Genomic DNA, 12,625 nt, shown 5'->3' on the forward strand with positions numbered 1-12,625 from the left:
GGCCCGCCGCCCACCACCCGCCCGCCGGGGCCTGCCCGCCGCCTACCCTGCTCCGCACTCTGCAGGAGCTGCTGGTAATGGCGGCTGCAGGAGCCGTACTCGCGCTCGGCCTGCAGCCGGTCCTCAGGCCCGAAGCCGCCCGCGTCCTGACTGTCCCGCAGGAAGGCCTGGTAGTGAAGCTCCAGGTTGCGCAGGGCCTGCCGCTGCTCCTCCGGCTTCAGAGTTCGGAACTGCGGGCGGCACTCGGGGCTGAGCGGGGGGGCCCGGGAGAAGCCACCCCTCACCCGCCGTCCCGAGTGCGGCCCGTGGGGAAGTCCTACCGTGACCAGGGACCAGGAGCGGATGAGCTGCACGTCACGGCTGAGGTTCTGCCACGCCAGCAGGCTCTTCAGGTCCACGTGCAGCTGGTGCCACAGCGTGACTAGAGCCTGGAGCTGGGCGTCCAGCCTGGCGGGTCGGGAGCACGGTCAGAGGCCTCTGGGCCCCGGGCCCGCGGCCGCCCACCGCACCTGCCAGGCCCCGGGCCACCCACCTGGTGACGGCTTCCTGGGCCTCCTGGTTGGGCGGGGGCACAAGGAAGCACACGGAGGGCACGGCGGCCTCGCTGCCGGAGCTGCTGAGCACCTTCCAGTGGGACGGCTGCGCGGGACCCACCAGCTGGCACTCATCACCCTTGTGCACGGTCACCTGTGGGGAGCCGGAGCCGTCACAGCGTGGCCAGGCCCCGCCCCCCCCCCCCCCCCCGGCAGGCCCCGCCCAGTGCGCAAGTCCGCTCAGCCGGGCCCTCACCTCCACCTGCTTGTAGTCACACACGGCCAGAAGGGGCACGCGACCCCGCACGGGGTGGGCTTGGCTTCGGGGCTTCAGCTGCACGATGGCCTTGGCCCGCTTGGCCAGGCCCGAGAGGTGTGCCCTGTACTCGCCAAGCTGGTCCTTCTCATCCTGCCAGGGAGGGGACGCTCAGAGACCACGGTCCAGCGCCCGGACACCACGTGCCTAGATGACGTTCCGTGAAGACCCACACGCCTGCCCCAGGCAACGAGCAAGCCCTTCTGGTACCCCACCTCTGTGCCCTGCTGCCGGTCCTGGGGTACAATGGGGCTGGGCACATGAGAGCAGGAGGCGGGGCCGGGCGGCGACCCAGAGCTCGGCCCCCCACAGACCCCACAGCTCGTCCTTCCTTCCTGGCCAGAAGTAAGTGCCCCCTGCCCCCAGGTCACACACCGTGTCCTCCAGGAGAGCAGCCCCACTGCGCTCTGGCCGCACTCGACCTCTCTCCCTCGCAATGTAGGTCATCCGCCTCCTCCCATCCAGCCTCTCCAACGGGCTAAACCCCACGAAGGACTGTCCGGGGGCCCCGGTCAGAGTCCACCTTGAAAGTGCCCGTGTCACTCCTGTCTGTCCCGCGATGATTTCCCAGCCTTCACCGACCCCGACTCCTGGCCACAGGAGTCCCCAGCCAGCAGGGGCCTCCCCATCTCCTCTCTCATCCGTCACTCCCCGCCAAGCTCCCCAGGGGGACCCAGCACCCCTCCCCAGCCGCAGGGCACACGGGCACCACGCCCAGCTGCCCCTCCGCCCTACACAGCCCTTCAGACCTGGCCTGCCCAGACATCAGGCCCACGATGCCGGTGGGCTGTGTCCGCTGACCGGCCAACACAGTGTGGCTGAGCCAGGCCTCTGCTGCTCTGGGGGCTCCAGGGGCTCAGGCAGTGGAGGACCTCACGTCGGCTCGGGCGGCCACCTGCCACTACTCCAGGACCCTGCCACTAAGCCCTCCGGTTCCCCAACCCCCATCCCGCTGCGTTGACCAACCTCTGTCACATCTCCCCCCCCCCCCCCCCCAACGCCCCTGCCCTTCTCGTCACCATGCCTCCACCTCTAGAGACCTTCACTGGGCACCCGTGCGGCTCAAATGCCAGCCTGTCCCCTCCAGCTCCCCCCGCCACCTGCCCCTGCCTGTGCCATTCCCCCCCGCCCCCGCTGACGGCTGCCTGCCCTCGTCCCTCGGGGCCTCAGCACCCACCTCGCTGCGGGAGAGCCCTGAGCCGGCAGGGGCCGAGGCAGTCAACTCACCTGGGCATCCTGCAGCAGGTCCTCCAGACGCGTGACGGTGATGGAGCGGTCACAGGTGTACTTCCTGCGCAGCGTCTCCTGTAGCTTCCGTAGCTGCTCCTCAGCGTCCCGCACGTCCGAGAAGAACTAGAAAACGAGAAGGGGTCAGGCGGGGCCAGCGGGGCCACAGGCTGCTGAGTGTCCGACACAAGTTCTGCGGGGCGGTGCCGTGACCCGTTAGCTGCGCGCGAGCGGACGCGGAGAGGGGCCCGGGGGCCCCCGTAGTGGTCTGGGGCTCTGTGGGGATGCTGCCACTGAGGCGGGGGGAGGGCGCGCTTCTCACCTGGAAATAGGCCGTGTTCTCCTTCAGGTGTGCCTCGATACAGCAGCACAGCTGTAGCATCCAGCTCCACTGGGTCTGCAGGGCGGCCTGGAAGGACTGGCACCCGCCCAGGCACCGGGTCAGGCCCCCTGCCGGCCCCTGGGGTCCCCGCGGCCGGCCCCCACCCCCGGCTGGCCCTGGGGCTCCCCACGGCCCGCCCCCACCTCCACTGTAGGCCGAGCAGGGTGCCCCTCCCGCAGCAGCCGGTCCCCGGTGCTCTGAATCTCCTTGACTTTCTTTTCCTTCAACTCCAGCTCACGCATCAGGGCCTGACACACAGACAGCGGGTCTCAGGGATGGTGTCAGGGCCACGACAGGGCCCACCGGTGCAACACCAGCCGGCATCCCGGGACCCAACGGGGGCAGGGCAGTCCCGGAAGGCTCTAGAGAGTGACCTCACCGAGTAGCTCTCCTTCTTGGCGGCCATGTTGGAGTTGTGCTCCCCCCAGTCGAAGCCCACCTCTTCCTCTTCCTTCTCACTGAGCCACATCAGCTCTTTGGTGGCAGCCGCCACAAAGCCGTGCAGGCCCTCCAGGGCACGGAGCCGGGCCTTGGAGGAGTTCTGCAGGTAGACGAGAGCGGGGTCAGCAGGCCACAGCGCCCGCCCCCGTGCCCCCCCCCCCCCTCCTCTCCCCGCAGCCCCCCAACTCACCAGCAGCTTGGCGTACTGCAGGTCTAGCCGGCCCAGGCAGTCCCGGTAGGCGCTCCGGGGGCCTGGGGAAAGCTGCCCCTGTGGGAGGCACAAGTGGTGAACCTTCCGGCGACCGGGGTCTGCCCCCGCCCCCTGCACTGCCCACCCCCAGGGGCCTGCACCCCTGCGGGAGACACAAGTGGTGAGCCTTCTGGCGGCCGGGGTCCGCCCCCGCGCCCCCCCCCCCCCCCCCCCCCCGCACTGCCCACCCCCCGGGGTCCTGCACACCTCGTCAGCTCGCGCCCGCTCAATCTTGGCCCGGAACTCCTCGATGGACTGGTGCAGGCCACGGTGGCTGCCCAGCTGCGCCTCCACACTGGGCAGGTCCCCACCCCACTCGGCACCGTCCACCCGACGCTGGTTCTCCTCCACCCAGGCCAGCAGGTCCTGTAGGTAGCGCAGGGAGGCGTCCTCGAGCTCGGGCCGCCTCTGCGTGCTCTGCACCGTCACCTGGGTCACGGGGGCAGCTACGCCTGCCTTCAGCCGGAGGTTGTACTCGGTACGGATGGCCACCAGGCGCTCGTGCAGGCGGTACACCCTGGGGACGGTGGGGACAGTCGGAGGGCTGAGCTGAGGCCAGGCTGCGCCGAGACCCACCCCCCACCCCCCCCCCCAGCACGGGGCACGGCCCACCTGCGGTACATCTGCTCCCCCTGCGGGTGACGCCCGTCCTTGAGGGTCTGCACGTCGTTGAACAGCAGCCGGATCATGCCGTCGGCCTTGTCCAGGTCTCGTTCCACCTCGGCGGCCCGCTGCGGGGCCTTGTTTGCGGCCAGCAGGCGGACATCCTGCAGGCGGCACCCACAGCTGCCTCCGGGGCCCTGACCCATCCTTTCCCCTCCACCACCCAGCCCTGCATTTGCCGCTAACAGGCCCCTCTGGCCGGATTGCCAGCCCCTGGCTCCGCCGGGTCCGAGGGGCTGGACCTCCTCCTCCCGTGCCCCAGCCCCTCTCCCTCCACAAACTCCCGCCCGAGCTCACAGCCCTGCCCCTGCTGGGCCCTGTGGGTCTGGAGCCCTCTCCACCACCTCCTCCCACCGGCACGCCTCTCAGGCCTGGAACAGAGGACGGTGGCCTCTTCTACATCAGCTCTGCCCAAAGCGAGCCGTCAGAGTTGGCGGCACAGCAGGAGAGGAGCTGGGGCCTGCTCTCCGCCCACTGGCCACAGGGCGTGGCAGGCTCCGGGCCACCAGCCTCCCTCCGGCCTCCCCGCCCCCTGCCCCCCCCCCACTGCCGGCCCCTCCCCTCACCGACTGAAGCAGGATGTCGGCCTGCTTCAGCTGCTCCTCGCACAGCACGGCCTCCATCTGCAGTTTGCTCACGATGCGCTGAAGACACTCCAGCCTGCGGCCCACAGCACCCACGGGAGCCGGCGTGAGTGCGGTCCTCCCGCCGGGCTCTGGGCCGCAGACCGCGCCCCTCCCGCCGCGGGCCTCCCTGCCGGCCCTGCTGCGGCTCACAGCGGAGCCGGCCCCAGTGTGGGATTCCCAGCCTGGGGGGGGTTGGTTTCCTCCTCAGGCAGTGACTCACCCTCGGGTGGCTTCCCGCCCCGCCACAGGGCCCCACCCGCCCGCCGCCTCCCCCACCCCCACCCCCGCACCCACCTCTCATACTCTGCCCGGAGCTGCTTCTCTCGCTCCAGGATGGCCACGTGCAGCTTGCCCCATTCCTTCTCCACATCCAGCGGGTGGTACCCAGGGGGCACCTTAAGCTGGCCGGCTTGCACCGCACCCTGTGGGCAGGGGCCAAGCTCAGAGGGACGCCCGGCCCCCCCGGCCTGCCCCACCTGGCACAGCCCAGTGCCAGAAGCCCAGCAATGAGGCCGTGCCCCGGGGTCCGGGCCCGTGGACGGCACCCCCCCCCCCACACCGCCCTCCAGGACCCCCACTCACCTCCAGGAACTGGTAGATGCCCTTGGACCGGTTCTTGTCGGCCTCCTTGGCCGGAAGCTCCGTCTCCTTAAACTTCAAGAACTGGCACCACAAAATCTGTGGGGAACAGGGTGTCAGCGTCTGAGCCGGGGCCCCGCAGGGGGCGCGGGAGCCGGTGCGGAGGACGGGCCCACCTCGATCTCCTCAAAGCTGGAAGGGAACCTGCGCTCCTCGAAGGCAGCGGTGTGGTGTCGAACCCACTGCAGCAGCAGCAGCACGAGCTCCTGGTACTCCTGCCAGCGCAGCTGCAGCTCCTGGAGACGAGGGGGAGGCCGTGAGGGGTCGCCCCCCCGCCCCCCCCCCCCCCCCGCCCCGCCCCTCCCCACCCCTCCCCTCCCACTCACGTTGGCCTTCACCCCGTCCTGCACATCGGGCACCCGGGGCATGGCATCGTACAGGGAAGACACGTAAGTGATGATGGACTTCTCGTCGGGCTGAGGGACGTCCACGTCTGTGGGAGAAGGGCAGGCGTCAGAGGGAGCGCGGCGAACGGGCACGCAGGGCGGAGGGAGAAGGGGCGGTGGCACGCACCCTCAGGGTCCAGGAGACGGGTCACTCCCAAGTCCCGCTCCGCCACGGAGAAGGCCTGGTCCAGATTCTCAAGATTGGTCTGACGATACACCTTGTTCATGTCGATGAGCATGGGCCTGGGGACACAGGGGCAGGTGTGACAGTGAGGGCCGTGGGGCGGGGCGGCACACAGACAGGGATGCGGAGAACCAGCTTCCCCCGCCACGTCCCTGCAAGCACACAACCCCAACCCCACACTCCCACGCCCCGCTAGTGCCCCATACCGTCCACCCGTGTGGCCCTGCGTGCAGAAACTGTGCACTTCAGGCCTCGGCCCCTGGAGCTCAAGGGGCCTCCGGTGGGCATAGCTGCAGGGTGGAATACCGAGTGAGGGTAAAGGTCAGCCTAGATTTCCTGCAGCTGCCCTGCCCGCCAGGCCCCAGGTCCTACGGGGGGGGCAGGGGTCCACCGAGAACCGTTCCCACCGCGGTCTGGCTACCCTGGCCCCTTCTGGGGCATCCATGTGGGGCTGACACTGGGCCCCTGACCTCGAGGCAGTCAGCAGAGCCTCTGGAAAGGCCCTGGGCGGAGGAGGAAGGGGTGTGGGTGGGGCCGAGTCTGCCTGCACCCTTCCAGAGGGGTGGACTGGCACTGGGACTCAGCCGCCCGAGGCTGCGGGTTCCTGTCGGTGGCAGGCACCCCTCCCGCCACCACCCCTGCCCCAACTTGTTTGAAGTTGCCCAGCTGAGGTGCTCCAGGGAGCTCCAGCCAACAGCCCCTGTGGCCCCAGGCCACCTACTTGTGCCGATGAATGATGGCATTGAAGAGGCGGCCGTCACGCCAGCTGGAAGTGAAGTTGTCACAGTGCAGGCCCTGGTAGCCCTCCACCATGCGCTGCGACCACAGCAGCAGCTTCTCTTTGGCCGTCATGTCCTCCGACTGCCCGCTCACCTGGATGTCCGAGATCTGCCCCACACAGTGGGCAGGAGGCAGGACCTCAGCCACACAGCCCGCCTGGCACCCCTGACCTCTCGTCCGAGCACACGGGAACCGCCGGGCCAGCTGAGGCACAGCGAAGCCTCCGGGGGTCCCTCCCACGTCAGGGGAGCCACTGGGACCCCCATACCTCAGTGCCACAGGCCTAGGCCACTGCAGCCAGCGGCTGCCACAGAAGTGAGAGCACCCAGGCCCCACTGCCATCACATGGCGGGTACCTTGGGCACCCCCCTGGGTTGATGGAGGCTGGGCCCAAGGAGAGCTGCTGCCCAGGAGCCCCGGGCCTAGAAAAGGCTGTCACCGCCAGGGTGGGGGCGGGATCAGCCCCCTCTCCTGCTGCAGGCTCAGGGGAGGGTCCTGGGTCTTGGGGGGTATGGCTGGCCTCCAGGCCCACACTTAATCCAGCCCTTCCAGCCCTCCCAGCCCGGGTCTGTCAGCCTGTCTGTCTGTACACCCGCCTGCCTGTCCCCACTGTCTGTCTGTCTGTCTGTCGGCCTGCCAATCTATGTGACTCAGCTGCTGTGCCAGCCAGCCTGCTCGGCTCTCAGATTTGCGGCTTCCTGTGCGGCCGGGGCAGGCAGGGGTGAGTCAGCCAGCGCAGCGGATGCTTCTCCAAAACCCTCCCCGGGGCAGGGGCTGCATGCACAGAACGCATTCCTCTGCAGGGAGGCTCTGCGGGCCCTGCCCAGCTGGGGCCAGAGGGCACAGTACAGGCAGGCCTCGCAGAGAGGCCTGGCCCTCAGGCCATGGCGCAAGGACTGGGCCGGGGCGCGGTGCAAGTCTGGGAGGCTCGGGGGGGGGGGGGGGGGGGGGGGGGGGGGGGGGGGGGGGGGGGGGGGGGGGAGGGGGGGGGGTGGCCAGGACACCAAGGGCCCAGGCCCCCAGGCCACAGCCCCAGAGACTCCACCTGGAAGTGCAGGATGATGGTCCAGATCAGGCCGAGGGTCAGCTTGGGGTTGCCGTCGGCGATGTCATCGTTCCTGATGTTCACCAACTTCACCTGCGAGCAAGCTGCCCTCAGTCACACCTAACTACAGGCCGCCGGGGAAGGGGGACGGCAGCCAGTGGCCGGGTGGGCAGCCTCACCTGGCGGTGTCGGAGGTAGTCCAGGGCGATCTGAACGTTCTGCAGCTTGTGGAAACGCATCCTCCCCTTCTCCCGGGGCTGTGGGAAGAGGCGTGGCCGGTCAGCGCCCACAGAGCCCGCCACGGCCCCCATCTGCCCACGGCACCCCCAGGCGTCCGTGGTAACTGCACCGAGGTCTTCCCCCGTGGGGCAGCAGCCCTTCCCACGTCCCCGCGCACCCTCCCCAGCTGGAAAAGGGAGGCCAGGCCCAGGCTGTGGGAAGGAAGGAAGGGGTGGGAGGAGACAATAGCCAGGAAGCCGAGGGTGGAGGGCAGTGGCACACAGGGAGGCGTCCTCCCGGCCCCGGCCGGCCGGGGGTGGCAGCCCGCCCCCCACCGTGGGCCCCAGGCCCGGCCCCGGGCAATGCAGCAGGCAGGACACGAGGCAGCTGGATGCACAGCCATCTGCCCCGCCAAGCGCCAGGCACAGGTCAGGCCAGACGGGCCACCAGCCCCAGGTGAGCTGGGCTCCCAGCCTTGGGGAGCCCATGCGCTGCCTTAGCCAGCAGGCACGACCACTCACCAGGCGCGAGCTCCTGATTACGTCCCGCTCTCTTGGCTGCCCGGCCAGAGCAGGGCATAGGGTAAAGGGCAGAGGCCAAGGTTCACAGTCCAAGCAGCAGAGAAACCGAAGCAGAGCAGAGCGTGAGGTTATGGGTCGGGGCTCCGACACGGAGACCAGCGGGGCCGTGAACCCGCGGCACAGGGATCGGGGCCTCTCCCAGGCTGGGAGACACAGCAAGGGCCGCGGCCGGGCTGGACACGGACGGGGTACGTGGGAAAGGCCCCAAGGAAGGAAGGAAGGCAGGCAGGGGTATCTGGGTGAAAGGCAGGCAGGGCTCCAGAAGGGGCAGGTGGGCGGGGCGCACGCACCAGGCTGTCCCCCGAGAGGACCTCCAGCAGGGAGATGAGGTTGTGGCCATCACGGAGGTCTTCGTACAGGTCACTGATGTGTCTCTGGGCCTGTGGGGACAGAGGAACCGGGCTGGCTGCACCTTCCCCACAGCCACCAGCAAGGCCCCAGCAGGGAAGACAGGCAATGACCCGCCCCCCCACATGCCCCGCCCCCACAGAGGCACCTACCTCTGCCCTCCAGTGCTACAGGGAGAGCAGGAGAGCCCGGAGAAGAAGGAGGAAGAGGAGAGGGAGAGAGACAGGAGGCAGGAGCAGCGCGGGGGAGGGCAGGGAGAGGACAGAAAATAACAGGTTTCAGAGATGAAAAGATGAGCGCCCAGGCCGACAGTGGGGGCAGCCCTTGTTCTGGCAGGAGGGCCAGGGGCACCCTCCGTCACCCCCACCCTCCATGTCCCCTGCCCCACGGCCACGTGTGCGCGCGCACACACACACGCACACGTGTGCACGCACACGCCACCGACCTTGATGAGGTGCTTGTTGACCCACTTGGTGAAGGTTTTCTTCTGCACCCGGTCCCGTTCATCTGCAAGAGACAAGACCAGGTCCCCTGAGGCCTGGGAGAAGCCCCAGGAGCCCCCAGGAGGGGACCACCATGCAGACACAGTGGGTGGCACCCCAAGAGGACCTCGGGATCATACGCGGAGACCCAACCCCCCCCCCCCACGTGGACTGGCAGACACTCAGGTGCCCAGGCCCCCCGCCCACCCTGCGCACGCAGTGGGGGCCTGGGGGTGCTAGGCACACGGAGAGCCTGCCGCTGCTCAATCCCCCTATTGTCTCCCTCTGGGGATGGGAGGGTCCAGAGCTGGCAGCCACACCCAAAGCCCACAGAGTAAGTCTGGCCGGCCCCACCCCCACATGCTGCCTCTGCAGACCTGAGCAGAAACTTCTCCCTGCCGGGACCCAGGACCGGTCAGGGGCGTGGTGAGGGGGAAGCCGTGCCTTCCCAACAGGGCAGCGGACTTCACCAGGCCACAGAGAGCCCCCACCCACCACGGCCCTATACTCCAGACCCAGAGGCCACTGCCCACCCTGCCAGCACGGGCCGGCCCGCTCCCCGCACGGGTGGCTACCTGCCCCCCTCCCGGCCCTGCACCTGCGCCAGGACTCGAGGCACACCCACAGCCCAGCCCAGCTCACACTCTGCCCCTCCGTCACCCCCACCCGGTGCCAGGCTTCCCGCAGCAGGAAGTGGGCCCTTCCTGCCCAGTGGGGAGCGCCCACTACCTTTCTTGCCCTCTGAGGCCCTGAGCACGGCCAGGTAGAGGTTGTCCTCCGAGCTGGTTCTCTTGTGCCCCAGGCTCTCGGGCTCAGGCACACGGAGCCGGTGCTGAGACATGGTGGCGCCCGCCCCTTCGGCGCTCGGTCCCGAGGCCCCAGGTGCTGAGCTCCGGCTCTCGTGGCACACGGGCGGCCCTAGGCTGGCGCCCCACCGGACTCACAGGCTAGCGCAGCGCCAAGCAGAGTCGGTGTGGCCACTCCCTGCCCGCTGTGCTCCCTCTCGGGGCTGGCCCCGCCCCGGGAGCCCCACCCCGCCCTGCCCACCCCCCCCCCCCCCCCCCCGGGAGGAGGGAAGGAGGAAGGTGGCCCCTCCCCCCCCAGCCACACCCGTGGCCCCACAGACACAGGAAACCCAGGGGTTTCCTCACCCACCCGGCCTGCCACAGTCCCCGGGGGGCGCCCAGGGGTTCGAGGGGCACCTCCTGGTGCCAGGACCACACACCATGCCCTGGACCACCCCACCACAGGGAGCGGTGCCCCACAGCCCACACCTCCCTTCTGAGCTTAAATCCAGGACCACCCCTCGGCCTGCCCACCTTGCCGGCTAGGACCCCAAACTGAGACACGGCGGGCTGCGGGGCCAGCTGCCCATCCTTTTCTCGAGGCCCGTAAGTCATCCCTCCTCATAGACCTACGCACCCTGGGCCTGTGGCCCCTGCCCCCTGCTAGGCTCCACTACAGTCCCGTGCGGGCCTGGCCCTTTCCGAGCTGCCCACCAGGCACATCCCGGAGCGGTGCCCCCGTTGGGAGGCAGAGCGCACGGCGGGGCAGGAGCGGGCACATAGCTGAGCGTTGACTCATCAGGCAGGACCGCCCAGCCCCAATCTGCAGGAACTCTGCCCCAAGTTGGGGGGAGGAGGGTATGCAGGGGGCTGTGGGGAGCATGAGGGAGGGGGGCCGCCAGTGAGTCAGGGCTGGGGAGGGGGCCCCAAGTGCGGTGACTCACGGGAAAGGAAGCCACACCTGGGGGCTGTTTGCAGTCGGGCGGGGTTCACAGATAGCAGCTATTTAGGATCGTAAAGGTGGGAGGCAGAGCAAAGGGTGCAGGGTGCTGCCTGGCTCCCTCCGCTCTCGGACAGACCCGCCTATGGCCGGCACCGGGGCTGCCCTGGGGCCGCCGAACCAGCCACAAGAATTTTCCAGTCGGAGCATCCGGCTTGATGTGATCCAGCTGTGAGCCGCTGCCCCCCTACCCTGAGCCTCCCAGCCAGTGTTCCGGGAAAAGCTCACCCCACCCCCGACCGTGCTGCCCCGCTGTGGCCACCGGAGGGCGCCCAAACACCAAGGGGGCAAGGGGTACTCAATCGCAAGGAGCTGGTTACAACCCTGCCCCTCCACATCTGTGACACAGCCAGACCCCCAGGGCTCTGTCCCATCGCAGGTCTGGAGAGAGTCCCTCAGGCTTGGAGCCCGGACTTGGAACCTGGCTTGAGGTCCGGCACTATGCACCCCACACCCCCAACCGGGCAGGGCCTGGGGAGGTAAGGCCACCTGGGGAGGCTTGGCTCAGCCTGGCTCGGCAGCCCCCACGACCCCACCACACACCAGCTCTTGACCCTCCAAAATCCCAAATCTGACCCCCCACACACCCTCCCGGCCCCTCCCCAGGTTTAGAGCCTGGAGAAAGGCCTCTTCAGAGGACCCCCCCAGCCCTAGCAGGGAACCCGAGTTCAGGCCCCTGCTGAACACCTGCAATATGCAATCTCTGGGCTGGTAACAGGGGAGCGGGGTCCCTACTGGCAAGGGTGCGGGTGTCACTCTGGTGAGGGGCGGAGACACCTCCGGTCCCCGGTATGGGTCAGGAGATGGGAGCAGGGAATTCTAGGACAAGCAGGAACCAGGAGTCAGGGCCTAAAGTCCGAGACTTGTGTGAGCCCCCAGCCCAAGTCCTTTCTCCAGTTTTCTACCACTCGGGGTCTGCAAGGATGCTGGGAGTGGGGGCAGCTCCCACACCGGTTCTGCAGGAAGCTCTCCCGGTTCCGCTGCCTTCCTCTAGACTCTTCCTCTCCCACCACCTCCAAAGCCCTTTTCTCCGCCTACTCCCTTTCCCCCCCCCCCCCCCCCCGCCCCACCCCGCCAGCCCCTTGACCCTGGCTGTGGTGAGAGGCTCCCTCCCCTGTCCTTTACATTCAGACCTTCAAACCAGTAGGCACTCCCTTCCAGCCGGGCCACAGCGGCCTCCGACACTGCAGAGGACCTCAGTCTGCACTCCCCAGGAAAACACCCCCCCACCGCGGCACTGGTGCTCCCGTACAACCGCTTGACCCTAGTACTGTCGCGGGCCACAGATGTTCTGGCACCAGCCAGGGTCCCCTAGAGCTGCCCATGACCCTCTGCGAGATATCGTCGCCCCCTTTTACAGATGTGGAGACTGAGGCTGGAGGTCCCACAGCTCGTGAAGACGCTCCTGGGTTGGAAAACCTACAGGCCGAAGAGAGCCCCGCCCTCCCTCCCTCCTCCGGCGTCCGGACAGTCTACGGCCTGGAGCCCGAGGCAAAAAGAAATCCGGGCCGGAGCCCAAGCCGGCCCCGCCCACCTTCCCATCCCCCTTCTCCAGAGGAGGAACAAATCGGGCCAAGGGGACCTCGCCGCCTTCCTTCCCAGGTGTTTCCGGAGCAGAGCGTGGGGGCGGGGCTGCACCTGGGCTGGGCTCCGCCCCTTCCCGGTCCGGGAGACGGTGCCCCCCCCCCCCCGCACCTCCCACCCCTGGCAGCCTCACCCACCTACGCAGCACAGCTGC

The 12,625-nt window shown here is 68.8% G+C and overlaps 1 protein-coding gene across 1 annotated transcript in view; it reads right to left on the bottom strand.

Annotated features, from left to right (window-relative positions):
• Positions 1-12,625, bottom strand: part of PLEC (plectin) — a 34,720-nt gene that overhangs the window by 13,976 nt on the left and 8,119 nt on the right. Inside the window, 22 exon segments of the mRNA XM_042923885.1 lie at positions 47-230; positions 321-447; positions 533-687; positions 790-942; positions 2,077-2,202; positions 2,399-2,494; positions 2,602-2,706; positions 2,838-2,999; positions 3,090-3,167; positions 3,357-3,666; positions 3,762-3,916; positions 4,379-4,472; positions 4,733-4,860; positions 5,021-5,116; positions 5,194-5,313; positions 5,404-5,510; positions 5,591-5,706; positions 6,369-6,535; positions 7,473-7,565; positions 7,652-7,729; positions 8,563-8,652; positions 9,066-9,127. Coding sequence (XP_042779819.1) covers positions 47-230; positions 321-447; positions 533-687; positions 790-942; positions 2,077-2,202; positions 2,399-2,494; positions 2,602-2,706; positions 2,838-2,999; positions 3,090-3,167; positions 3,357-3,666; positions 3,762-3,916; positions 4,379-4,472; positions 4,733-4,860; positions 5,021-5,116; positions 5,194-5,313; positions 5,404-5,510; positions 5,591-5,706; positions 6,369-6,535; positions 7,473-7,565; positions 7,652-7,729; positions 8,563-8,652; positions 9,066-9,127 — 2,802 coding nt within the window.

This window comes from Panthera leo, chromosome F2 (genome assembly GCF_018350215.1).
Source record: "Panthera leo isolate Ple1 chromosome F2, P.leo_Ple1_pat1.1, whole genome shotgun sequence".
Classification (NCBI taxonomy): Eukaryota; Metazoa; Chordata; class Mammalia; order Carnivora; family Felidae; genus Panthera; species Panthera leo.